Genomic DNA, 27016 nt, shown 5'->3' with positions numbered 1-27016 from the left:
CATACAGCAGCTTTCACTCACCCATCCAATTGCATGCCGGCAGAACCTCATGTTCAAATCAGCCATGAAGATCCTGGCAGGAGCAACATGCTGGAAAAATGGCTATCAACTGCCTGACACACCCCTGAACCCAAAGAGAGAGGGCATGATGGGGACACACTGATTCAGGCGTCCCTCCACCTCCACCTTCATGCCTGTCATGGAAGGTACACCCCAGATCCCCAAACAGCACCAAAAGGAGCAACATGCATACACGTGCGTGTGCACACACAGGCACACGCTTTGCTTACTTTTCTTTTTCAAAGAATGGAGCCATTAATGGGAGTTAAACAGGCCCTCCAAAGGGTGGCAACAGCATCAGGAACAGATGCTATAATTATTGCTTTTAATTAGTAAATGCAACTGGGGTAGCAATAAAAATGCAAAGTTAATTATGGCATTTGCTACAGCTTCATCATGACACCCTGGGCCCATGAGCAACAAGATGGTCACTGGTGTGCTGGCTGCAGGGCAAGCGTCATGCGGCAACTGCCACTTAGAGCATGCTTCTCGTGAAATAACAACCCTTTTTCTTTTTTTGGCAACCATTTTCATGCCTCTCTGACCGTGTAGAACCTGAGAGCCTCTTATTCCCCATGATGTCTCCAAAGACAGAATCTAAAATTAGGTTGTATTACAGGAAGATGAGAAATGCCTTTTATAGAAGGACCTGCAACTGGACTGGGCATCATCATGTCGGTGACACAGTTCCATGGCTCCCTTCGATCCAGTGATATTTTAGGAGCCTTTCACATGTACACTCAGACAGGGAGCTGCATTTGGCCTGGTTATTAAGCTCAATGCATGAGCGACCCATTGCTGAAAACTCCCAGCTCATAAATGCCCTAAAATTGCTGTTCCCCCAACCCCAAAACAGCCAAACCCAGCTTCCCAGAGTGAATATAAAGGACAACTTGCCCTATTTAATCCCACAAAGCCTTTGCCTCTCCTCCTTCCTTTCCCCCACCCCCTTCCTCCCCCCAACAGCAAAGGCCTTTGGGGATTTCTTTGAGTGCTTCCACAGCACTTTTCGAGAAGCGATGTCTTCCTACTCTTATAACCCCGCTTTTGGATGCGATCCAAAAAGCGCCAGCTCGTCTCCGGCGCTTCCTTACCTCAGAGTAGGCCGCGGCCCCCGTGTTTCCAATGCTGGTCCTCCCATAAACATGGGGGCGTTTTCTGGAGGAGCAGGTGGCTTTAGCAGCAAGAGCGCTGGCCCCTGTGGGCCGCAGCGGGTCATCAATACCACCTCCCAGGGACAGTGGCAAGCTGCCCATGCCGGCCCTTACAGCTATTCCAATCCTGCATGTAGCGACAACGTCCAGAAAGCTGGCGAAGGCCTTCCTGCAGGGGCATCGGACACCCCTCCTACCTCCTGCAAAAAGTCCCTGCTGCAACCGCTGGACTTGGGGATCGACGGTGCGGCCCTAAAGGAGAAGCAGCAGGCAACCAAAGAGCTCCAGTGCCTGAATAGCAAGCTGGCCTCTTTCATCAACAAGGTGAGTTGCGGTCGGTTCATTCATTCATTCATTGAATTTATATTCTGCATTAAATTAGTCCAAGGGCTCTCCAAGTGGACTACAAAAGGTTGGGAGGAGGAATACAGAATTTGTTAAGACTCTGCCGGAGGCATGGAACAACTCAATTATGGCTAAAGGGAACTGGGAGGCTATTCTTTCTGTCGTATTTTAGGCCCACAGCAAGAGGTCTAGTAGCTTGGTCCGCAGTAATGGGATACTGCTGGGCTTGTTCTTGTGAAGATGAATGTGCAAGGCCTTGAGGCCCTTCCGGTTAGTTAAATGGGAGCTGAACAACAGCCCTCCACAGCATGGATCAAGGCCCCACTGTCCCTAGGAATGTGCGTTGTGGACAGTGCATGGAAAGATACCCAACAATCTGTGAAATGTGGACAGGGCGGATTTAATAAAACCAGTACCTCCTTAGGAGGCAACCACGGCCTGTCACACCGATTCCAAGATACATGTGAATGTGTGTGTGTGCGCGTGCGCGCGTGTGCGCACGCGCGCAAAGCAGGATTTGGACTGACAGTAATGACTGAAGGTTCCCATGTTTCAAGGCTTGGGTGGATTGATGCTGTTTGGAAGAAGTGCCTTTTGTGGGTTGTGGCACCCTTTGGACAAGAAATGCTTCTTCCAGGGCTTTAACTCTGAAAGGCCCAGAACTGCAGGTTGAGCAGAAGTACAGGTCCTCCCCACCCAATGGTCACCCTTCATCACAAACCCTAAAGCTGCACACAGTTGGCCTCATACAAGTAGGCAGACCCAAGCTTTCCATGTAATCCTAGTGCCATGGCATGAAGCCAGGGGAAAATGGGCCCCATTGCTATAAAGTCAGCCAGGGTGGTGTAGCAGTGAAGAATGCGTCACTGGAACTCGGGTTCTAGTCTCCGCTCAGCCACAGAGCCAACTGGATGACACTGGGTCAGTCACAGACTCTCAGTCCGACCTGCCTCACAGGGTTGTTGCTGTGAGGATAAGATTCAAAGCAGCAGGAAGAGACTGATATAAGCCGCTTTGAGTTCTTTGTAGGAAAACAGAGGAATATAAATCTAATAAATAAATAAGCAAGCCTAAACCAGGGGTGCTGAATCTTTTCCAACCATGGACCTAATGACATTTTAGAGGTACTGCATTCCAGGACCAGCATGTTTAACTTGCCAGTCTCTCTGCCAGTAACGAAGTCTTGAGAGAGGAATTGCAACCCTTTCAAAAGAGGGGAAAGCTGGGAAGTGCCCTGGAGAATGGCAGTCAGGCAAAAGGAGCTGAGTCCTTAAGGACAGGAGTGGGATCATCTAGCAGGATCCAGCAGGTCTGGATTTGGCCCACCAGACTAAGGTTCTTCCCCTCTGGCCTATGCCATGGCTCTCATTTTGACTATTTTAAAAGAGAATTTATTTGCAAATATAGCAGTTACACCCCCCTGCAAAAAATGTGATGGAAAACCATGAGAGAGGAGGAGGAGGAGGAGGAGGAATCATGAAATATATTAATAATCAATAAATATTGTTTTGTTAGACATTTATTAATTGTAGGCTTTGCCCAACATGATATTTGGGCTGTAAAAAATAGACCTACTAACCATTTCCTTTTGGAATTCAGGTCCAGGTGTTGGAGCAGAACAATCTGATACTGAAAACAAAATGGGACTTTGTGCAAGAAAAGAAACGTCAGAAAAGCAACATGGAGCCGCTCTTTAATGAGCACTCCAGTAGACTGAAGAAGGAGCTGGAGTGTCTTGAACGGGAGAGAAATGAGCTACAGATTGAGCATGAGGCTTCGGAGCAAGCTCTGGAAAAACATAAGAAGAGGTGAGCTTGAGGGGTGCCCAGGTTTTTAAACAGTTTGTTGTTGTTGTAGATGGCTGTATGGTGCTCTAATAAGATGCATCATCATTGTGAATACCCAAAGGCATGGAGAAGGCATAAGGAGAAGGGGGAACAGATTTTCCACATGACATAGAAATCTTAATGCAACATTATCGGAGGACTATGGCCCTATTCATCACTTAGTACTTTCCTCATACCTTCCTCCCCTAATATTGCTTATTTATAGATAATAATTGAATCCTTTGAAAAGCCTTTGAATGTAGATTCGTTGAGCTTTTCTGAACAATCTGCTGTATCTACTTTTCGTTATATTACAAAAGAGATCTGAACACTACACAAGCACTTCTTTGCCTGCTTTTAAGTTATGTAACCTCTAGGTGGCACTGTTAGTGTAACAGATCCACAAGCTGAAAAAGTGATTTCTTTCACTTTGACAAACAAAGCCACATTTTCCCTGCTCTATAAGACTCCCTCAAAAGTGCTTTTTAAAAAAGAAGTGAAACTGGTGGGTCATTACATCATCTAAGAATCAATAACAACTGTGTTTAGGAAGTGATGAGCCTAAAATACATGCCTCATGTAGAAAAAACTCTATAACTTTCTATATTAAGTATTTCAGCATCCTAATTATCAAGGTGATTTGTACCATATGAGTCTGCCCATACTTTGTGATCTTCATCACAGGCCCTGCTGCATGTTCTACCACCTAGAAAGGGCGATGAAACAAAGATTGGTCTGTATATGAGACACAGCCTTTTCAGTAGCAGTACCGTGACTGTGGAACTCCATCCTAATGGAGGTCAAGTTGACTACATTCCTACTGGGTTTTAGACAGGCAATTAAAACTGTATGACTTCAACAGGGCTTTGTTTTTAAATCTGATTTGGCCTGTTTTAAGCCATGTTTTTCATGGTGTTTTCCTTTTAAAATTACCTTGCTATTTTTAGTATAATTATATATTGCTCTGAGAGGCCTGTTGGACAGAAAGGTGAATGATTAATATTTTTAGGGTGCAGGTCTATGCTTATTTCAGACAAAAGAAGCCTTAGAATTCCCAGCATGCCCAGCCAGCATAGCTTTTTCTGTCTAAACATGCTTATGACCATGCTCTTAGAAATACATATTTTTGGAACATATTACAAAAAGTAATAAATACTGTTAGAGCACAATTCTATGCATGTTTAAACAGAAAAAGCTCTAAAGCTCACATGCTAACTAAACTTACATAGGGTTGCTCCCTTGATAAACCATAAATAAGCATTTACACCCACTATTTCTATAAGACAGTGTTTATCAACACTTCTAATTCATCCTCCCCTTTGGACCTACTGGTATCTTTTTCAGTCCCCTAATCCCTCACTGGCAGCCTTTCCCTTGGCAAGAAAGCCAACACTTGCACATAAATTGAATTGGAGTTATACACAGTTCTACTCCCAGGCTCAGCTTTATAAAAATATATGGTAATGATAAAGATGAGAAAACTTCCAGCATCCCCAACTCCACTATTCTGTGATTCAGTGATTTACAAAATCCCTCACCACCTCCAACTGATTGTTGCTTCATTTTGATTCCAAATTTCCCCTTTATTTAATTAGATATGAAGACGAATGCAATCGGAGAACAACTACAGAGAATGAATTTGTATTACTCAAAAAGGTGAGTCTAGCAGTATTTTTGTAGCATCATCTATTCTATACAATCATTTCAAACCCCTGAAATTGACACCAATTGATTTTGCCTGAGTAGCTTATAGCCCTGGCATATGTCCAGATCATGGCCTTTTTCACACACCATTGGAAGGTAGGGTGCTGTTTTCCCAAGTATTTCACATTTTTCCAAAGTGTTAGCTGAAGAAAAACAGTCCTCATTTTTCCTGCTCTCACAATGTGGTCCTATATAGTTTAAGCAGAAATAAAACAGGTTAGCTGGGGAATGCTGGGACTTGTAGGGCTGCTTTCTAAAATAACAGGCATGGAATTGAACTAGAAGAGCTCATCTTGTTAATGAAGCTAAAGGAACTTAGCTGTGTTATCCTGAGGAGCTGTTACCTCTTGTGGCTTCCTTCAAAACCACTCTGATATTTCACTTGAGGAGAATCACTCTGTGTGCTGCGCAAAACCTAAGAAACTTCCCCAAGTGGTCATGGAAAGAGCTGCTGCTGTGATTTGCCATCATGCTTCAGTGAGAGAGAAGCCAAAAAGGAGGCAAGCCTGATTGGTTTGGAAGAGAGTTTAAAGCTCTCCTGTTTCTCCAATGTACCTGTGGAACTACAGGGAAATACACCAGACCTGGAAATGTCCTAGTTATTTCTTTCATTGAGAAAGCATTCTTCCTTTCCTTTCCTTTCCTTTCCTTTCCTTTCCTTTCCTTTCCTTTCCTTTCCTTGGGGACAGAGGCCAGCAAAAGCAACAAAAATGAGAACATATAGCTCCTCTGTCTCTTCTTCTAATAAGGCATAGGAACTGGTTGTTAATCCACAGCTTCTCCTCCTTCAATTGTCCCATGGTTAGATTGCTCTACTGCATTCACTTTGTTTTTCAGTGGAGGCAAAATTTGGTGATGGTTTTCTAGGGATAAACAGAATGTCTCTGAGAAACTTTGCAGATGTTACTGAAAGCTTTCTGGCATCTCTTGAAATTCCTGTTGGAAGAGAATACCCCTCCTTCATCTCAAATACAGTGGTACCTCGGCTCATGAATGCCTCAGTTCACAACCAAATTGGGTTGCAAACAGAAATTTCAGAAAAATTTTGCCTTAGGTTGCAAACTTCGAATCGGGTGACGATTGCGATTGCGCCCGTCTTCCCTGCATGAGTGCAACCGTGATCGCCCCGGCAGGAGGGGAGATGGCCGTGATCGTGCTTGGGGGGGGTGGCCACGATCGTGCCTGCCTTCCCTGCCCGAGTGCACCCGCACCCATCTATGGCCACAATCGCGGTCACACTCGTGCGGGGAAGATGGGTCTGATTGTGGTCAGGCTCATGGGGGGAGATGGCTGTAATTGTGCTCGGGGGGGGGATGGCGTGATCTTTGTTATTCTTTGTTACTTTGTTGTTCTTTGTCACTTTGTTTCACATTTTTGTGATAAAAATGGTTACAGAACGGATTAACCTTATTTACATTGAACCTCATGGGGAAATTTGACTTGGCTCATGACCAGTTTGGGTCATGACCAGAGTCCTGGAACGGATTAAGTTCATGAGCCAAGGGACCACTGTATTGCTTTTAGTTGAAGTTTCCATGGCATTGGCTTCCTTGGTGTCCACCCCCATGTTTACTTCCATCCTTTCCAACGTCACCATGTCCCAAGAGGATCAAATGTGGTGCTGCTCATTGTGATTCTGTTTCTCCCACAGGATTTGGACTGTGCTGTTACCCACAAGGCTGACCTGGAAAGCAAGGTGGAAAACCTGATGAAACACATTGGATTCTTGAGCCACATATATGAGCAGGTGATAAGATATTCTACTGCTTGTCAAGCTTTGTCAGTCAATTCTCACCAAAAAAAAAGTTTAAAATAACATAAAAGGAGACTTCTATTTCCTTTTTGCAGTCTCTCCTAATAAGCCAGTGTCATCTCTCCTCTCTCACCAGTAGGGATGGACACATCTTTCACCTAAGTTTTCTTAGGGTTTTTTTCCCAGTTCTTCATTCTTAAGTTTGATTCAGACCAAAGACCGAGGTTAAAAATGCATGAAAACTCACACACATTTTTTCTTAATGTAGGAATTGTTGTAAACCATGTTGTTTCCTGTGCACATGGTTCCAAGTAATCTTCCTTTAGCATTTTAACATTATTTTCACTAAATTTTGTATGCATATTTTAAAAAGCATTGCAGAATTCAGAGAAATCTGAATCTCTAACAATACTCATGGGTTTGCATATTGATTGAAAAATACAAAAACGGGTAAGTTCACATTAAAGATGCAAACTGAACACATTTCTTGCTGATCACTATCCACCAGGGTGCTGCTGCATCTGGTGCACCAGCTCCGCCATGCTGAACATTCTGCGTCTCAGCAGGTCCATCTTTTTCTTATGAGCTTCTCTGTAGCTCACTTTCGGACAAGGCGGCCCTCCCATGAGGCAGGGCGAATCCCCCACTCAGGTGGCAGATTGGGAAGGGCAATGATAGGCAGTTCCAAGGCTACTGCCCCGTGGCGCACGTTGAGGAATAACCCCTTAGGCCAGCATCCAGGCAGGCACTCCAGGAAGACTGCCTGCCCCCACAGCCCTTCACCTGGTGGGAGGAGGAAGAGGAAGCGGCCGTGGTGTTGGCTGGAGTGCAGGGCATGTGTCTTCCCGCCCCAGGTGGCAAGATACCCTCAGCATCCATTGCTTTAGTACATCGAAACACCTTTCCTATGCCACAGGAACAGAGCAAGTCATGGTGCCCTGGAGAAGAAAGGATTGCTGGATGTCCTTAAAGTGAATAAGGCATGTTGGGGGGTTCCATTTAATGCAGAAATGCTGTGGCACAATAGGTGGCATACAAATGTTTTAAATAAATAGGTAACATTCAGAATATATACAAAAGTGCATACATCTGGGAAGATGTGTATGAGCATACATACATTACAGAAAATAACCTCAAAATGCATTACATTAGGAAAATCGCTTGGAAAATGTGCATCTAGGCAAAATCACATCGTGTATCAGAAAAAATGCACACAAAAATACATGCAAGTGTTCAGGCCAACTTTGAAATGAAATAAACTTCAAACTGTTGTGGGAATGGGATGAACCAAACTTAAGCTTGGAAAAACTGGAAATTGAGGGAAAGTGAAATCATCCATCCCTTGATTTGATTTTATATGAAGCATGGTGGTAAATGAGTCTTTGCATTCCTTGTCATGACAGGAAATCGCGGAGCTCCAAAACTGCATTTCCGAAACTTCTGTCTTGGTGCACATGAACAACAGTCGGGGCCTAGATATGAGCTATGCAATTGAGGAGTTCCAGCGTCAGTATGAGCGTGTCGCCTCCAGGAGCCGGGCTGAGGCTGAGGCTTGGTTGCAGAACCAGGTAAGCAACTGGGCAGATCGACTGGGCTCCCTTGATCCTTGTGATCCATTCCACTTCTTAATTGGGAATTTGTATCTTGTGGTAGTATCAAGAGCTCAAGACCAGAGCTGCAAGGCACAGTGACAATCTGAAGATTGCCAAGGGAGAACTTCAAGGTCTAACCCGTATGGCTCACAGCCTGGAGTCTGAAATTGCCAGTCTCAAAACTCAGGTGAGTTTCATGTATGGTCTATTCAAAATACAATGAGACAAGTCAGCGAACTGCGGTATCAAGTACAAGAGGAGGAGTTCTTGGAAACTGACTCACCCGATGTCAAGGGCTGATTTCTGTATTTCTGACAATGTCATGTACGCTGTTTCCCAGTCAGCCCATCCCATCCCACTGTGATGGTGTTTAGTCCCAGGAGTGCAGGAGTTGGGGCCAAATAAGATCTCTTCCAGTTGGCCTATAATTAAGTTGCAAGAAAGCAGAGTAGAGGCACTGATAAGGGGTGAGTGTTAACCTTTTCTGCCCATTTTCCTGATTTAAATTTCATGTCATCCCAGCATCGCTGTGTGCCTTGTTAGGCCAAACATACCTGTATGGTTCCCCCAGCAGGGCAGATGTGGGGGGAACTCAGATCAGGAAATTAACAGGTAGGAAGTTATTTATTTATTTTGACGTTTGTATGCAGCTCCCTACTCCAATGGAGTCTCTGGGCAGCTCACAACACTCAAACTGGAATTCAGTAATGTTGCAATGAAGTGCATGCAGTCTGTCTCCAGCGTTTGCAGAATAAAGGTTGTGTGAGCGGCATCTTGTCCCATGTCACGTGCCGCAGCAAAAACAAAGGGAAGAGGGATGCCGCTTGCACAGGGGTTGCAAGGGGCTTGATTAATGGTGAGTGGTGCATGGACATTGGGCACGCTTGCTAGGGTAGAGAGGAGCCCTTTTGAAAGCCATCCCACCTGCTGACTTCCTCTCGTGCTCAGCCTGGTCCTGCAAAGTGAGCTGAGTCAAGAGGAAGTCTGTGGATGCTCGTGGATCCCCCGTCGCCCAACTAGCAACCTTCCTCACCCACTACTGCAGGAAGGAGCAGGCAGGGAAGAAATTTGGTCACTATGCATGGTGCCTGACATGCATGGCCGCTGTGCTGCACTTCTGCACCATGACTACTACTACTACTAATTCTTATTCTTACTATATTTTATACTGCCCATAGCCAAAGCTCTCTGGGCAGTTCACAGCAATAATCATAGAATCATACACTCAAGTCACCCATCCCAGTTCTGACCAGGACTGACCCTGCTTAGCTTCCAAGATTAGGCAGGATCAGGCACTTCAAGCTACCACATCAATGATACACAATTTAGCTCGAGTCACACTCTGGCCATATCGAAGAAGGGGCACGAAAATATTTCTTTTGCGTTCTGTTTGCACAGTGCTCCAAGCTAGGAGAAGAGGTGGCTGGAGCAAAAGAACGTGGGGAGACGGCTGTGAAGGATGCCAAATGCAAACTGGATGAGCTAGAAGCTGCCTTGCTCAAAGCCAAGCAAGACATGGCCTGCCAGCTACGTGAATATCAGGCACTGATTAATGTCAAGCTGGCTATGGATATTGAAATTGCAACTTACAGGAGGCTTCTGGAAGGAGAGGAATGCTGGTGAGTGTAACTGAGCCCTTTGAAGTCATTCACTGACAAGCTATTATTCCCAAATGACATGTCTGCCTGCATTTAAATTTTTGACTGTGAGATGAAATGCTTGTGGTGTTGTGGTTAAGAGTGCAGAACCAGAACTCAGGAGATCAGGTTTCTAGTCTCTGCTCAGGCATGGAGCCCACTGGGTGATTTTGGGCCAGTCACAGACTCCCAGCCCAACCTACCTGACATGGTTGTTGTTGTGGGGATAAGATTGGGAGAAGGAGGAGGAGAATGATGTAAGCTGTCTTGAGTTCCTTGGATGGAAAAAAGGCAGGATAAATAAATAATAAGATTCCATCTGTGACAAATCCTGGATATGAACATTTGGAAAACTTGAACATAAACTTTTGTATATTTTTATAATCATAGGGCAGACATGGGGACATGCACACCAGCTTCTCCCCCTTCCCACTCACAAATACCCCTTCCTGTGTTGGACCCAAAAGGAGCTTGCAACCTCATTTAGCTGAGCACAGTTACTCTCTTCCAAATGACTGCGACCCCTAACAGTACGGGGATCCCTGTTCCACAGGGGACTCTGTGCATGTCTAGCAGATCATGGTTACCACTCCTTTCAGAACTTCTGGTCCAACAGAAGAAGGCAGGTGAGGTGTGGGGCCAGCACTCCTTGCCCCTTGGCACCCTGAACTGATGGCCTTACAGACAGCTGAATAGAGCTAGATGCCAGGTCATGGATATGTGGAGCTGTCCTAAGAGTCACGTTGTGCTAACTGCTGATGCAACCAGAGATCTGAATTTTTCTTTCCTTCATTTCCCACCAGGTTGAATGAAGGGGAGCGTGCTGTGAATATCTGTAAGTAGTTTGCGCACTGATACCATGAAATGAATGCAATATGGCACTTGCTAGGGTACACCCAGGGGGTGGTTTGGGTGGTGGGTATTTGCCCAGTGCCCTGGTTCTGCATGCTTGCACCTCCATCTCGTGGGGAATCTCCAACAATCCTCGTTGGAGAACTTACATGTTCAGTATCAGCTGGAACAGATGGTCAACAAAGCCTGCCAGTCTGCACAAGAGGCTCAGGAAAAGAGCTCTGGGGCTGAGCTCCTAGTTATGCTCTCTTTGCTGCAAATGCCATGAAACCTTGCAACCTAGCTCGAGCAAAAATGGCATGAAAACCCTGGCAAGTCCAGCTGCAGCCAGACAACCTACTGATCAGCAGGGCTACAGGGAGGGCTGCTAGAGTCCCACAGGAACCACATGTGTGAAATGTAAACTCGTTAGGTACTGGAATGCAGACCTTGTTACCGTCTCTGAAAGCAAACACCTGCTCATTCGTTGGTGTGATTAATGGCATTATGCGGCACCCCTTGGCCATCTTCTCTGCTGAGCCGGGCTTTTTAGCTGAGCCAGACAAGATGGAGGCTACGCCCATAGAACTGGAAGACATCCATGGCTTACACAGGGGAAGGCCAAGATGAACTGAGTTGTCAGCCTTGTCTGGCCCTCAGCTGGACCAGACATCACCCCCTCCTCCCTTGAACTCAGCTCTTTATGTCCAGGGTGGAAACTTTACCTGAGGTGGGGCAAGGTCCCACTCAAGGTCCCACCTGTTCAATCCTTAAGATCTTCTGGAGAAGCCTTCCTTCTGAGACCACACTGTCTGAAGTGGTGACAAGAGAGGTGCCCTTTCTGGTAGTCACTTCTGAGCCCTGGCACTCCTATCCAAGGGAAGCAAGCTTTGCTCCCTCTCTGCTGTCCTTCTGATGGCAGGCAAAGGCTGCTTCCTTCAAGAAGACCGTTGGCCTATAAGTGAGTCAGTGGGTTAGGTGCTGTTTTCATTCTGCAGTGACTTTGGGGTTATTGTATTTTATTGTGTGTGACCAACGTGATCTATTTTACATGGGTTTTGAGTGCCATTCTTTTGGTAGAAAGCTGGGTAGAAAACCACGCAAATCAATTCTGATTTCTTAGCTGGGCGGCAGCCCTGATTTCCTTCTATCCTTCCCACAATGGGCGAGAGCTTCAGAAACTGCTCACTTTCTCTGCCAGCTGACGAGCATCATAACTGTCTTGCTGGAGCCCGTCAAGGCTCTGTCTCGTCAAGCATTCCATCTCCAGCACTGCCCTGTCCTAAATCATGATCTGGGCTAGGCATATCTGGAGAATCTTGTTTCAGGTTTCTTAACATCAGAAAATACCCCATTTACAATGCCAAATGTGACTAATGTTTGTGACTAACAGGAGTGCCTTCCCTCGGTCATAGCTCGCATCTTCCTGAACTTGCAGTTGCAGTCAAACAATCATTAGAAAAATGCTTACTTTAGCAAAGTGCATTTTGGGGAAAAAAAATACGTATTCATGCTTTAGTTGATGGGAGAAGTGCACATTTGCCTGCATGCTTGAAAAGAAATGTGTACTTTTCCCATTTGGAAACAAGAAAGAGAAAACATGCTCAGCAAGAGGAATGAAGGAGAATTAGATCTGGGATGGAACTCGGGCAACCTCTGTGGGCTCAAGCCACACCGATTTCCCCTTCCCTACTCGGGGACCCATGGAAAGAGACAGCTCTGGCTGCTTGTTTCGGATGTTGTAACTAGAGGTGCATTGCCTCGGAACGTGGATGGTCCTTGCTTACTTCCTCTAATGACTTACAGGCTATGACAGGTCGATGGTGCATGGCACTGTGTGTTGTAAGCCGGGGTTCTCCTCCTAAGTAAACACACGACTGCAGAGCTCTCTTTCCAGTAGACTATTGCTCCATGCCTCTGAGTTCACCCAGAGTGAAATCTGGAACCCTCTCTAACATCCACCATTCCCTTCAGCATCTCACTCCTGAGGCTGGAGCGCCGTGAAATCGTGTCCTGTTTTGCACCCAATAAAACACAGCTTGTGTTCGTCCTGTTTTGCACGCAGTGAAACCTCCTGCTGGGGCTGTTGCCTGCCAACTGGCACCACCTCTTCAGGAGGAGGGGTTTCTGTGTTTGACAAGCGACTGAGCACCCTATCCCCACTCCCCCACGGTGAGACATGTGCACCCTCCAGCTCCAGCTCCTCTCCATGGATTGGTACAGTGGGGCTCCCATCAGCCTGACCCTTCAAATCCCTAGCTCCCCATTCCCGTGGGTGGATTGACCTGGGCTCTCATCAGCCCAAACTCAGCTCCTCCCTCTCTGTCTCCCCAGACCTTGGGGTACTACTTGGACATGTTGAGATTCCACAACAATCCCACCTTCACGATCTGAGCTTGAAGTCCCATCAAACTAGGCAGCTGCTTGTATACACACAGCTGCCCGGACATGGTGTGCGTGTACTACATTGTGTTCTTATAGACTTAGATATCTCGGTGTATGAGCCCCACACTGAAAGCCTTGGGAATTTCCCTAGGCATTGCCATATGAATGCATTGAATGGATTTCTTCAAATGGATTTCCTTGAATAAACAAACAAATTATTTGAATAAATAAGGGCACAGTCCATTCCAAGTTCTGGCAGAAAAGTGGCTCTGCTACTCCCACAGCATGCCTTGGTCAGCACAGCCAAGTTGTAGATAGTTTTGGGAAAGAAAGTATGAATTTATTATCCAAATGAATGTCCTTGTGAATGAACTGAATGGATATAACTCCCCTATGAATGCATATTAATATTTCCTTTATGAATGGGGATTTCTGCATGAACATGTCTTTATTCTGGTGGGAAGCCAAGTCTGGGTTTTCTGCAAAAATATGAATGTGTGGGGCTTTTTTCCCTCAGCTGTCCAGAGAAGTGAGGGGGCCATAGTGCATGATACCTGCCTGCCCCGTGGGGCAGGATCCACTTCTCCACCTGGAAACACCCCCTGCAGCGAAGGTGACAGCAGTAGCACTAAAGCCACCTGTGGTGATGACAGTGCAGCCGCAAAAAGCATCGAGACAAGTGGTGGAGATGCCTGCAGCTCTTCTTGCCCAGACGCACGCCGGGCAAAGAGGCGTTAAGAGCACCACCCTGCGCTTTGCGTCTTCCTCTTCCTCTTGATGGCCTCCATGCTGACAATGACTCTCCTGAACCCGCTGGTGACAATGCCTCTTTCAGTCATTGCCAAGCAGCAAGACCAAGAGGCAAACTATTTAAATCCTTAAATGAATCCTCTGTTTTCTGTGTGCAGCCAATGTCTGACTAAGGCCCCTTTCCAATATTAGTACAGTAGAGTAGAAATCACTGTAGTGTATCTCAGCCATAGACTAATCTTTTCACACTGAAAGTTCATATCTATGTTGGAGGAATCCACAAGATGGTGCCTTCCCAAGCCAGCATAGTCTTGCCTCCTGAGAGGCATGGGAAGTAGCCATGGTCTTGCTCCTTCTGTGAGGCCTCAGACCATTCAACATGACTGGTGCAGCATGGGAAGGAGAGAGGCCGCTGTCGATTCCATATTGCTGGGGCAATGTCAGAAGTAGCTAAAGCAGTTTGGGCACAGATGACTTGCAGGAACTTTCAGGAAAGTCTTGAGGAGATAAAAAATGTCACACAATAGTAAGCAAACTTTCAAGTTCTGCGGAACTCCTCATCCAATCTGAGGAAGAGTTCTGGATGGGGCTGGCTCAACTCTGAGCCACACTGAGCCACATGGCTCATGCAGCCAACCAGAGAGGGCAAGGATGCAGACACCCTGAATCAGGCACCCAAGGGATCACTTGCTGCCATTACTGTGCCCCCCCCCCCCACAGCTGGCTGTTGCCACCCATCTCTTCCTGGGCATCTGCCACAGCAAATTAAAGCAGCCAGTGGAGCTTCTTGGGGGCTCTCTGAAGTGCCTAGCCAATGCCAGGCATCGCAAAGCATGGTGGCCTTGGAGAATGGTTCAGCAGCCATTTTAAAGGACCCCAAACTCTAAATTGACTTGCTTTACCTCTCGGGGTACAAACCTTTCCGATCCTGCCTTCTAGATATTTTGAACTTCAGCTCCCATCAGCTCTAGCTAGCATGGCCAATGGTCAAGAATGCTGGGAGTTGTGGTCCACAATACCCGAAAGGCACCTGCTGTCAACTGCATTTGCCACCATGGCAGCCCTACAGTAGGGTCAGGGACACTCTGGGTGCACCTTGGCCACCATGCCAGTGTTTGAAGACTGTCCTGGCCTGGAAGGGTGACAGAGAGGAGCAAGATGGCATCAGAAGGCTGGACATCACCCTCACTGCCACCCATGTGCTGCTGCAAACATTTTAAAAGGCAAGCTGAGGTGGTGGATGGGGGCGGGCAGAGGAGGCTTCACCTGCCTCAAATGGCACAATGTCTTGCACTGACCCTCATTCTGGAGAACTTGAAAGCTTGCATTCTGTTTTGTGATATTTTGGATGCCCCTAATAAAGATACTGTTTCACTGTGGATTATTGCTTTCTTTCTGATTAAAGTATACCCATTCTTTCTGCTTGCTTTTTTGCTGTGCATTGGGGAGCGATTCTTTCTTTCTTTCTTTCTTTCTTTCTTTCTTTCTTTCTTTCTTTCTTTGCCAATAAAGCAATTGCTTCAAAAGTCGCGTCCCTGTCAGTCTGTGGCCCTTATGCTTTTCACACTTTCTCAGGCTAAGTGACTGCAAGTGTGGCCAGGCTGTGGCTGAATTTGTGGTATCAAACCTGGGGAGGATCTAGTTACTCTAATGAGGGGGACCAAGGAGGTGCAGCATGGACCATCTGGAGCTTCTGATTTTGCCAGGTGAAGAAGACGGCTGTGATTTGTCTGGAACAGAGTAGAACCGGGAAGCTGGGGTGGTGGGTGTGATGTGTGAAAGGGCCCAGTCACGTAAGGCCACTCACCTGCCCCCATCCAGCTCAAAGGGTCAGGTATCAGCCAGTCAGCTATCTCCCAGCCCCACAGGTGGTAAAGCAATGGGGAAGTGGGCCTCATGGTGCCAATGGTGGCTTCTGGGGGCTGGAAATGGGTCGGGACAGCAGTCCTTGAGGAGGAGTGAGTTACTCTCTCCTGGAGACGGCTTCTCTCAGCTCCAGTGTGCCATCCCCTCCTTGCTCCCTCTGCAGGCCTTTACCTTCCAGCACTGGAGGACAAGGGGAAGCTGGGAGAGCAGCCGGTGCCTTTTACAGGCCTGGCCTGTGCCTTTGCAAGTGAGCAATGGGGCCAGCCACAGCACGGGTGCCGCAAGTGGTAATGGCGGCACAGGAGTGTGCGTGTGTGTCTGTGTGTGTGAATGTGGTGGGGCGGGTGTATTTGGGCATGTGGCCTTTTGGGCCTGGTGCTGGTGTGGATTTAGGCTCACCTTCCCCACTTCCCTCGCGCCTCCCCACACACCAGCTCAACAAAGAGTGAGGTGGGGTGGGAGAGGCCGCACACCTACAATACAGTGCACTGGAAAATATTGCCACACCTTGTGGACATGATGTGGCACATGTGCTATGGAGCTCAGACACCACTTCAAAGTGCTTTGGAAGTTTTTCTTCGTATTACTGGAGCTAAAAGCAGAATGGGTTGTTGGGAGTCTTGTAAGGCAAAGGTGAGCGGCCATCCCCTGCCCCCCCCCATCCCTCTTGTGTGCTTATGGGCTTGTGGAATTAGAAATGGGTCAAGGCAGCACCTTTTTCAAAGCTCTCTGTAGCAGCTATGGTGAGTAAAAGGGGTCAAATGCAACTGGTAAACAGGCTACACTCAACCCCTTTGGTGTGTCATGGCTGTGATGAATGCATTTTTTTCCTGGAGGCAGTAGGGGTGGTTGTCCTGCTTTAAGTATTGCTCAGCCCTTGGAAGAGAACAACCTGTGGTTAAAGAAAGGTGCCCCCCCCCCCACACTTACCTAGAAGCTATGCCCCTGACTGGCCCTAGATGGAAATAGACCGGGCGAGCTTACTGAAAGTTGAGGGGAGGGCATTCCTCCGATCAGGCACTTTTATGGCTGACAGCAGTTCACACATGCATTGGCTGGAAGAGATTCTGGGCACTGGAAATAGGAACATGTTTTTGGAGTACAGAATGCTTCTGTTTGGGATCCCAGCCAGCCAAGCCTTTTCTAGGATGCTCCATTTCAATCCCACCCTAGTATTTCATACCCACCGGGCTGATGCCTGTCCTTTGAGTGCTGCTTTGGCTATCTAAGGCTTCATACCCAGGTGATGAGTTTACTCTGAGCACAGAGGACCTGAATGGGACTCAAAGAGCTTCTCAACACAAGGATGTTAATCTGCTGTACACACTTGCAGTTTTGTTGCTAGGTGAGGTAGCCTAACAACATATGGCTGTACACACTTGCAGTTTTGTTGCAACATAATCTCTAGGTGGTGCTATGGCCTAGCAGAATAGTGTAATTCCACAAATGGAAAAAATACTTTCAGAAATAATATTCCTCCTTCCCTGTTCAAAACAAGCAAGGAGGGAAGCAAATCAAGACTGGAGGAGCAAAATGTCTTTCAAGGGGCCCAAAAATGACCATCAGTCATGAGTCACAATAAATGTCATGTGAAAAGAAATCTCATACTAAGGCCCAGGAAGAACACTAATAACATTAGATACTGATGATGATGATGATGATGATGATGATGATAAACCTTACATATTTTCATAAAGCTGAAATTTCACCATACTGGAGCTATGTGCCATATAGGTTTATTTGAAAATACAGAATTTAACCAAGGAAAAAGGGCAAATAACAAGGACAGCAGCCAGAAACCTCAGTGAGATCATGAAGAATTAGTCCAATTGCAAATCAGTGCAGCTAGCTGGCAGTGTGATGAATTAGTTGGGAAAAGACAGAGTTTCACTCTTGTATTTGCCACATGGGTGTGCACAGAATGAACTGAAGATGTTACCCTCCTTAGGACGGCCTTAAATGGGAAAAGGACAAATTCTGGGAGGAGAAGGTTATAATGGCTACTAGTCCTCAGGGCTCTATGCAACCTCCAGCATCAGAACAGTTGCTCTATGTATGCCTGCTGCTGGGGAACATGAGTCAGAGGGTGCTGTTGTGTTTGTGTCCTGCTTGGGGGTGTGAGCAGCATGCTGCATTAGATGGACTTGGGCTGGTCCAGCCTCAGAGCTGTTCTTACCTCCTATGTAAGAGTCACCTTTCAAGCCATCCACATCCCATCAGGCCTCTTGTTAATTGCAAATGCAGTGATTTTCAGACTATGATCTCAGGGAAACTTCCTAGCAAATTTTTCAGCAGGCAAGTTTTCTTGAAAGATCATATACCTGCCACTACTGTGTTTTCCTCTGCAAGGGAATTTTGGAGATGCTCTGGGTCACATTTTCAGTGGCAATTGGAACGGCAGCAGGGAAAGTTTTCAATTCTTGCTTGTAAGCAGTTGGAAGGGAAAAGTGGAGCATGATATACACCTGCACCACTCATATCTGGACACAATCCACCTGTGTTTGGTAGCCAGGGTGGCAAACCTGGCTACAGAAAATGCATGCAAAGTGGCCCTAAAGTCCCTTCTAGAAGGCAGTGGCTGTCCCCGCAGAAGCAAGAGTCCCCCTTTCAGAATGCTCCTCTCCATCTTGCTCTCTTTTTTAATATTTGGTTCTAAAAGAAGTGGAAGTGGACACGAACTTGACATTAGAGCTTCTCGCACTTCCAGTGCTGTACCCTCTGAGCGGCAGGCCCACCTCCCCACCGCCAGCCACAATACTTCTTCCCATGCTGGTGCCACATGGTCCGCCACCGCTGTTCACCACCCCTCCGCCTCTGATGGTGGTCCTACTGCTGGAAGTGTATCCCCCTCCAGTGCAAGGTTCTGGATCGCACATGACTCCACCTTGGGTCCGACATACTGCTGCAGCAAGGAGGGAACAGCACAGACTGGTGAATGTCCTTTCTAAAGCAGAAGAGCCCGTAGGCAATTCATAGCAAAGGTGCAAACTCCACGTCGGTACCACTTACCTATATTCACAGGACAGGCGTCACCACACAGCCTGTTGAAAGAAACGGGAAATGTTTCAGATGTCCATGATAGCATGGGCCTAGATGGATGAATCTGTCTGCATTGGTTTCTCTCCATTTCTCATTTTGCTAGTCTTAAATTCGGATCACTCCAAACTTTGCAAATTTGGAAAATTCAAGAGCATTTTTGTGCACATTTCCCCTAACACCTATTTTTGTATATTACTATGCATATATTACCCTCACATGATACATTTTTCACATTCTTTCCCCAATCCATGCATTTTTGTAACACTGTTTGCTTGGAGGACTCCACTGCATGTTTGGAGAAAAGTGAATACTCACATAATGGAGCAAAAGGGTGAAAGGGAGTGTGTGTGTATTAAAATATGGATGGAAAGAATTCTCTCCTACCCCTAGCCATGTGCCTGTTCCATTTTATATGGAGGTCATGTCCCCTATCCGTGGGGTTCCCCGGGTGGGCAAAACTGCAGCATATTGCAACACAAAGCATTTTTCATGTGCTCCGCTGCCCTTAACCCATGCACCAAGCCATCGAGCTGTCCAGCACAGCCCACCTGCTCTCTTCGCCTTCCAGCAGCTTCCTGTAGGTGGCAATCTCAATATCCAGGGCCAGTTTGACGTTCATCAGGTCCTGGTACTCCCGCAGCTGCCGGGCCATGTCTCCTTTGGCCTTCATCAGGGCCTCTTCCAGCTCTGTCAGCTTGCACTTTGCATCTTTGATGGCCATCTCTCCATGCTCCTCAGCTTCTGTGACGGCTGCTTCCAGTTTGCTACGCTGCAGAGACGAAACCCAGAGGCCTTTTCTGACCCGTCCTCCTCTACCAGGCCCATAAATCTAACTAACATAGTTATATTTAACCTGTTGGTTTCAGTCTGAAAGCTGGGATTAGATCATAAGAGCAGGCTACGTGCTTTCTTTTAGCTGCAGCAGTATATCAAATAGGTTATGTGGGACCAAGCCACCCCGCCAGACTGCCTATTAACTAAAATTTTTTATAACTCCTAGTATCCTATTTTACAGCTTTGGATTGACTCAACATTCACAAAGCATTCATTAGGATGGTCTGTGACTGACTTTTCTTGGGTGCTCCTCTTTCTGCCACTCCTGGACCCACATCCATGCGGCTGTCTGTGAACATCAGTTCAGCTTCCCCCCTCCCCTTCTTTTGCTGGCTATAATATTATACTTGTGACAGACTCCCAAACACAAAGCTGCCAATGCTTACCTGACCTTTGGCACTATCAATTTCAGCCTTCAGTCTTTGAATCACACGGTTCAGCTCCATGATATCGTTCTTTGTGTCCCGTAGGTTGTCTGAGTGCTTGCCAGCTGTTGCCCTCATCTCTTCATACTTGAAAAGAAAAGATTCAGTGTGAAAGCCACCCAGTCATTCAGTCAGGAATAGAAATTATCCAAGCTATCACCCTTCCTTCTCTCCTTCTTTCCTTCCTTCCAGCCCAGATGCTGTCAATTTTACTTGAAATTTATTAAAGTTGCAGTTGTTGGGTCCGGGGATGATGCGATTATACAGTGGTACCATTCTTGATGCATGTTTCTTTCCTCTCCCTCACTCAGCCTCCTGTCTCTTAATTCTTCCCTCCATTCACCCACTTGTCCAAAATGTGCAGTGAAAGTCTGGCCACCAAACAGAAGTTACTGAAACAAGAGATGGTGCGAATGGGTGTGTGTGGAGGGGGTGGGGGGTTAGCAGCAGTGTGATGCAGCATCAGCAACACCCATGTGGCACAGCACAGTTTTCTAATTGGGAAAGCAATCTCAGGAGAACCCGCAACATTTCTACTCCCATCCAAGGCCCTGTGGACTTTTGAGGGAGGCTTATCCGTGTTTTTGGTTAACCAACTCCTTTCATTGACTCCAGTGGGAGGGAACAACTGCACCAGCTCCAGGCCCGTTGCAGGGTCATGTCAAGGGAAGCAGCGGGGTTAGGATCCTGTGGATGTCTGGCCTTTCTCAACACCCTTGTCCCCAACATGCCTCTGGAGCATTGCTGGTGCTAATGGCAGCGCTTTCCCACACTGCAGTGGTGGGAGAAGCTTTCCTTCTCCACAGCAAGAGAAGGAATCTCCTAAAACCCCATCATCCCACAGGCACTCCCCCAGGGAACTGGGGTTGACTGGTATGCAATGGCTGACTTCGAACAAGTTACAAAATTTGATCATTGTTGGTGAGGAATCTGGGCCAACTTGGCAGTGTTTTTTCCCTCCAAACAAAAGCAACAAAGAATAAACCTATCTAAATTGTAGGCAGGGATGCGTAGGTCAGTGGGGCTTTTCCTGAAGCATCTCTTCTGAGCTTTGAAGGACCTATCCATTCATGGTGGTCAACTTATTTCGACACTGTGGGTAGTTCCTATGAAGCTCAAAATTAAAGAGAAGATGGATAAGGAGTGCCCTGGACCACAGTGCCACCTGTCTCCCTCGAAGAGGGCATGTTTCCAGCTCACCTAAACACAATTGGAATAATAGGAGTTCTACTACTTCTTCCTCCTTATTGTAGAATTAATGTACCACCAGTTTCCATAATTTTATAAAATGCAAAATATAGAAATCACTAACAAGAAGGCTAAGATTGCCCACCAGCAAATGGGTCCATTTGCAGGTGAGGTGCCACTGTTGCCTCCTTTGCTTCCAGGAGAAGATTGCCAATATTCCCACAATATTCCCAGTGTACCAGGATCACCAATCCCTTTCTTACAAAGAAATGAGACTCTTACCTTGCTTTGGTACCATGACTCTGCTTCAAAGCGGCTCCTGTTTGCAATGTCTTCATACTGGGTTCTGACCTCAGCAATGATGTCATCCAGATCCAGGTCTCGCCTGTTATCCATCTGCACGATCACGGAAGTATCTGAGATGGAGGACTGGAGTTGCTCAATATCCTGTATGGAACAAGCATAGTATTGTGCTTATTTGTACTTATTTGTGACTAGGCCAGAACAGTGACAATTCCTTTCTGGTGGCACATGGACATGAGCAAGCAGTGAGCGGTTTAAATCAAAAGGCCCCTGTGCTTGGATGTCTAAGACCAACAACTGGGAAGGGTGAAGGATGCAATGTCTCCATCCATCTGCCGCTGGGGAAATTCTTGAAGATACCTCCAAAGGCAGACAGAGAAAGGTCCTTTGTCTTTCTTGAACGAAGAGCCATCCCATGAAACTGACATGGAATTTACAGGATGATTAGGGTTTTCTTTCCCTGACAACTAAAATTCAATGACTTTTATTCTTAAAAGTGTTTTTTTTGGGGGGGGGGCAGCAGGGGCCTGGGAAATTTGTTCCAGGGCCCATGTCATGATAGCCCCAGACTCAAAGCCCTGCACTATCAGAGAAGGGCTCCCATGCCTCGGGCCATGCTACCCCACGAGTCCTCAGGGGGCTGCAGCTGCCCTGTGGGGCGCTGATGGGAACATAACAATTCAGCTCTATTGGCACAAATAGCATTGCACAACCTTCTCTACCTGGTGCTCTCCAGATGTGTTAGACTACAACTCCCAGCATCCCCCAGCTAGCCTGGGGGAATACCACAAGTTGTCCTCCAACACATCTGAAGGACAGAGTGTGCAGAAAGAGGTTAATGGGGAGTCAAATTCTCCTCTTTGATTTCACATATTTGGACTTTGAATGCCCTCCCGAAGAAGAAAGCAGACTTGGCATTTCAGGACACTTTATTTCTCAAAATACCTTTCCAATGCGTCAGTTTATGTGCTCCTTCTTTCTCTTTGGCATTCTATTTTTTATTGAGAAGCATGTATACATAGAGTATATATGTCTATGCACTGCATGGTGTACTGTAGAAAAGGAAATTTCATTACCGCCTTGTACAAGCTTCTCAGTAAGTTGATCTCCTCATTCAAGCTTTTTACATTGCTTTCCAGGCCGGCCTTGGTCATGTATACATTATCGACATCCTAAGGATTTGTTAAAAATATAGTAAGATGGAGACACTATTAGATTACAGAACTATAGAAACAACAGTGGCCTTTTAGTAGCAGAAGCAGCAATTTCAGAGCTCAGGAGCCCCAATGCTTGTGCGTCGTGCACGGCAAGGCAATCAAAAGGGGGCAGGGGAATCTTTGCAGGGAAGGAAACAGCCTTTCTTTGGGAAAAGAGTGCAGAACACTTAAAAGTAACCAGGGGTGACCTTAGCGCAGCCAATATTATGCTGCAAAACAAAACACGGTGAAAGGTAGAGCACAAAAACTCAACCAACCCTTCTCTAACCTGGCACCAGGTCAAAGCCTTCAGATTTATGGTAGCTTCCCCTTATGATAAGCTACTCAAAAATGTGGAAGGAAGTCAGAAAATAAGCCCTTTTCACATGTTTTTGGAATTCAAGGGCAAGAAGGGAGCGGGAATGTTCAGGTGAGGATGGGAAGTGACGACCTGTGCACAGTTGTGATCTGCTGAATGGTGCTTGGGACTTCTGCCCTGATGTGCTCCCCTAACAGCGCCTCTGCCGGCCCCTGCAATTCCACTGCTCCAGCCTACTGCATTTGATGTATTCTCTGAGGGGGGTTTGTTGGGTCTTAGGCTATGAGGTTCCAGCTAGCTCCACACACTCCACCTGCTTCCACTGGTTTCCTCCAGTCTGGCCTGGGTTGCAGATTCTTGCTTGTATGGGTATTGAGGTACTTTCCAAGTTTCCCAGTTTCTCTTGACCTGTCTGCCTGCTTTCCAGTTCTTCCCAGATGACTGTCTGGAACAAGCAGTAGGCTTTCCATACTGGGATGGTTAGGTCTTAACGAAAGCTTGCATCCCAGTCTTAATTAGAAGTTTCATCATAGTCTGATTTCTTAAACAAAAGTGGGATAGAAATCTGATAAAGAAATAAAAGTGGGTGTTGGGGGTGGGGGGGAATGGAGGCAGGGAGAGATTCCAGCTCCAGTATTATCATTGCCAAAATGTGAACTGCTGTTGGCATATCAAGTCCAAAAATAAGGTATCTTGCTTATTTCTACCGAACTATACATCAATACCTTTTTCAGTGTTACAAATTCATTCTCGGCAGATGTCCGCTGATTGGACTCTTCCTCATATCTGTTGAGAAAGTGAATTTGTTTGAGACAATGCTTTACGAAGGTCATAAATCTGGAACGTCACCACAGTCAGCAGCTCAAAGAATGCTGATTTTCATGGCACAATTAGCACAGGTGTGATGTTCTGCGTGCACCAACTGGAAGTGTGGCTTTGCCTAGAGGCCAAATTCTTGAACCTGGTGTGAGAATCTGGTTCCCTCGGCCCCTGCTGTACCAGGCTGCAATAGAGACCGGGAGGTAAAAGGACCCAGCTCAGGCAGTGGGCAGCCAGAAGGAGCAGCCAGCACTGAGGAGCTTGCTGGAGGAGATCTCTAGATTTGCATTTAACAGAAATATATACCATGCTACATAACAGCCCCTTTCGTGTACACTGAGGGCAGAATATCACAGATCATGTCCCAGTGAGGGCCTTGAGGCAAGAGCAAAAGGTTGCGGGACAGCTTGATACATTTAGCCTCAGTCAGTTAAGCTGAAACACTGGCAAGTGAGTGGGGCTGCATAGATATTCCACAGAGAATTTAATCTTCCTGCAGGGTGGATAAAAATAAATGATTTTTAAAAATCAAACACTGGATTTTTCAAATTCAATTTTTTAAATAAAATCCTTTTTGAGGGAAAAATCTATCTAAAGATAGTTTTCTATTTAAGATACATTATAGACCAAAGGTTATTCATCAGGAAATAAGGATTCATTTTTAATTATGTAGCATGAGGCTGTATATTCATGCAATATTTAAATTTTCTGGTAAGTGAATTCCATTAATCCATTCACAATGTAATACTTTTCCACAGGTTTCGGGAAGATTAGTGGGCAATTTTTCTTTCTAGAATATCTTATCACAGATACCTGGTTTTACAGTTCTCAAAACTGTGAATGTGCGTCTGCGGAGATTACATGCCTCTTCTTCACAGCAAAAAACACATTCAGAGTTGAGAAAAAAAACCTTAATTCCATTGTTCCTTTGCAAATCTATGCACACAGAATCAACCACTTACCAAGTGATAAGATTAAAAAAATTCACTGAATTAATGGGAGTGATGCTAAGAGTGAGGAGGGAGGGGCAAGCAGTAAAAATGAAAGTGAAAATTTTGAGCAGAATACTTCCCAAGTCTTTGGATCTATTGTACAGCTGAGACTTATCATATTATTCTTTCCCTGAAGAAGAAAACCTATACTGGCATACTGGCAGCAGGCTGTAAAAGAGACCCAGTTTGGGAATGTTTTGGTAGAGGTACCTACAAGGCAGGCAGGCATGCAAATTATGTTTTAAAAACCATGACATAAATCTAGTCTTACTGACTGTGATTTGAATCAATTTGATGTAGATCAAATCCACCCTGTCTTCTTGTACTTATATAAACAAAATCTAAGTAGATGCTGTGCTAAGAAAATTATCATTGTCATCATCATCGGCAATATATGCCACCCATCTTTTGTAGCAGTGCATCATTCCAGGGTTGACTTGTATGTTTATTTTATTTATTTATTTATTTATTAAAACATTTTTATGCCGCCCCATTCGCCGAAGCCTCAGGGCGGCTTACAACAATATATGGCTTTTGGTACTTGGATATGCAGGTAGCAAGGTGCTGGGAGTGGGCATGGCTGAAGGCCCACATCTCATGAACAAGAGCACTGTGGAGTTGTTCCTCCTCTTTACCACAGCAGCCTTCTTGCCCCCTTGCTTCTTACTCTGGCCCAGAAAATGGTGGTGGAGGGGCAGTCGCCCCAGCCTATTGGCTCGCCAGCTCTCTGCTGATCAAGCAAGCAAGCGAGGAAAGAGGAACAGCAGCAGCAGCAGCAGCAAGCGTGGTGACAAGATGGACTCCATGTGGAAGGGTCTGGTGTGGGCATCTTGACCAAAGGCCCTCAACAACCTGGAGCCAGCACTGTGACACATATAGTTATTCATCGTCTTCAAACAAGGCTGAGGCTTCTTTAATTTTCTCTTAGATGCATCTTATGTCTTAGATAAATATAGACCTTCACTTACTTCCTCCTGTAATCTTCGAGCACCTCCCTTGAGTTGGTCAGTTGTGACTCCAGTTTACTTCGGTCATATCCAAGCATTTCCAGCTGCCGTCTCATGTTATTAATGAAGGCATCAAATATGGGCTCTGTGTTGTTCTTAACTTGTTTCTGCTCTTGCAGTAAGCTCCATTTTGTCTCTAGCACCTTATTCTGTTGTTCCAAGAACCGAACCTAGAGCCCCATACCAAAACATGTTACGATCAAGGTGAACAGACTAACTCCTGTACATGCACACTGCAGCCTAGGACACACCTTATTTCTACAACCCCTGCCCCCAAATAATAGCTATTTTCCTTCCTGTGTGGAGGCAGGAAATGGGGGTATGTCTGTGGGCAGGGAGATGTTCCAGGTCTCTGGTCCGTTAGCGCAGAACTACAATTCCTGCGCTTCCCTTCAGGGAAGGAATGACTGTGCAACCAGTTCCCCCATGGCTGATGCACCAATGGTGCCCACAGTCTGCAACTCAAGTATTACTCTGCTCATCCTCATTCTTGCTCTTCTTGCTCATGGATGTCCTTCTATGACTACTTCTTCCTCTCAAGCATTCCCTAGGGAACACAATGACCACTTCAAAAGGCTTAGGGTCTCCTGATGACGTAAGTGGTATGCAACAATGAAAAGTGAGCTCCAAAAATAGCAAAGGGGCAGATGGCCAGCCTCCTTCCCTTGACCGCGCCGCGCACGCGCCCGAAGACCGCGCAAAGACCGCGCCGCGCCGCCGACTCCGCCGCTACCTGACTGCCCTGCCACGCCCCTGCACGCGTGGCAGGCGTGCCCGGACGGGGTGGGGCGTCGGGCGGCCGGCGGCTACAAAGCGCCGGCAGCGGCCGGGGCCGGCGGCTGAAGGGCGTCAGCCAAAGGGCGGTCGCCGCCGTTTGGGGGGGGCGTTCGGGGGGGGCTGGGCCGGCCAGGGGACTTGCTCTTTTGTTGTGGCGGTCCCTTCTGTTGAACGGCCAATTTTAAATGTTTTATAATTTTAAAGTGTTTTAACT

General features: G+C 46.6%; 2 protein-coding genes across 2 annotated transcripts; one reads left to right on the top strand and one right to left on the bottom strand.

Annotated features, from left to right (window-relative positions):
* Positions 1–1205: 1205 nt before the first annotated feature.
* LOC123029789 (keratin, type II cytoskeletal 7-like) lies at positions 1206–14025 on the top strand. Its single transcript, XM_044443109.1, has 9 exons — positions 1206–1538; positions 3159–3367; positions 4981–5041; positions 6741–6836; positions 8246–8410; positions 8496–8621; positions 9833–10053; positions 10875–10906; positions 13805–14025. The coding sequence occupies exons 1-9, from the start codon at positions 1206–1208 to the stop codon at positions 14023–14025; spliced, it is 1464 nt and encodes a 487-aa protein (XP_044299044.1).
* A 5422-nt stretch (positions 14026–19447) lies between these two features.
* On the bottom strand, positions 19448–24406 carry LOC123029788 (keratin, type II cytoskeletal cochleal-like). The gene is made up of 5 exons (XM_044443108.1): positions 24382–24406; positions 22769–22866; positions 21672–21836; positions 20163–20288; positions 19448–19711 (listed from the first exon to the last, which is right to left on the bottom strand). Exons 2-5 carry the CDS (start codon positions 22844–22846, stop codon positions 19448–19450), a joined length of 633 nt encoding a protein of 210 aa, XP_044299043.1. The 5' UTR covers positions 22847–22866; positions 24382–24406.
* Positions 24407–27016: the final 2610 nt, after the last annotated feature.

This window comes from Varanus komodoensis, unplaced genomic scaffold (genome assembly GCF_004798865.1).
Source record: "Varanus komodoensis strain SLA01 unplaced genomic scaffold, ASM479886v1 scaffold41, whole genome shotgun sequence".
NCBI classification, from domain to species: domain Eukaryota; kingdom Metazoa; phylum Chordata; class Lepidosauria; order Squamata; family Varanidae; genus Varanus; species Varanus komodoensis.
Note: the sequence above shows the minus strand (reverse complement) of the source record. Positions and strands in the feature narration are given on the sequence as shown.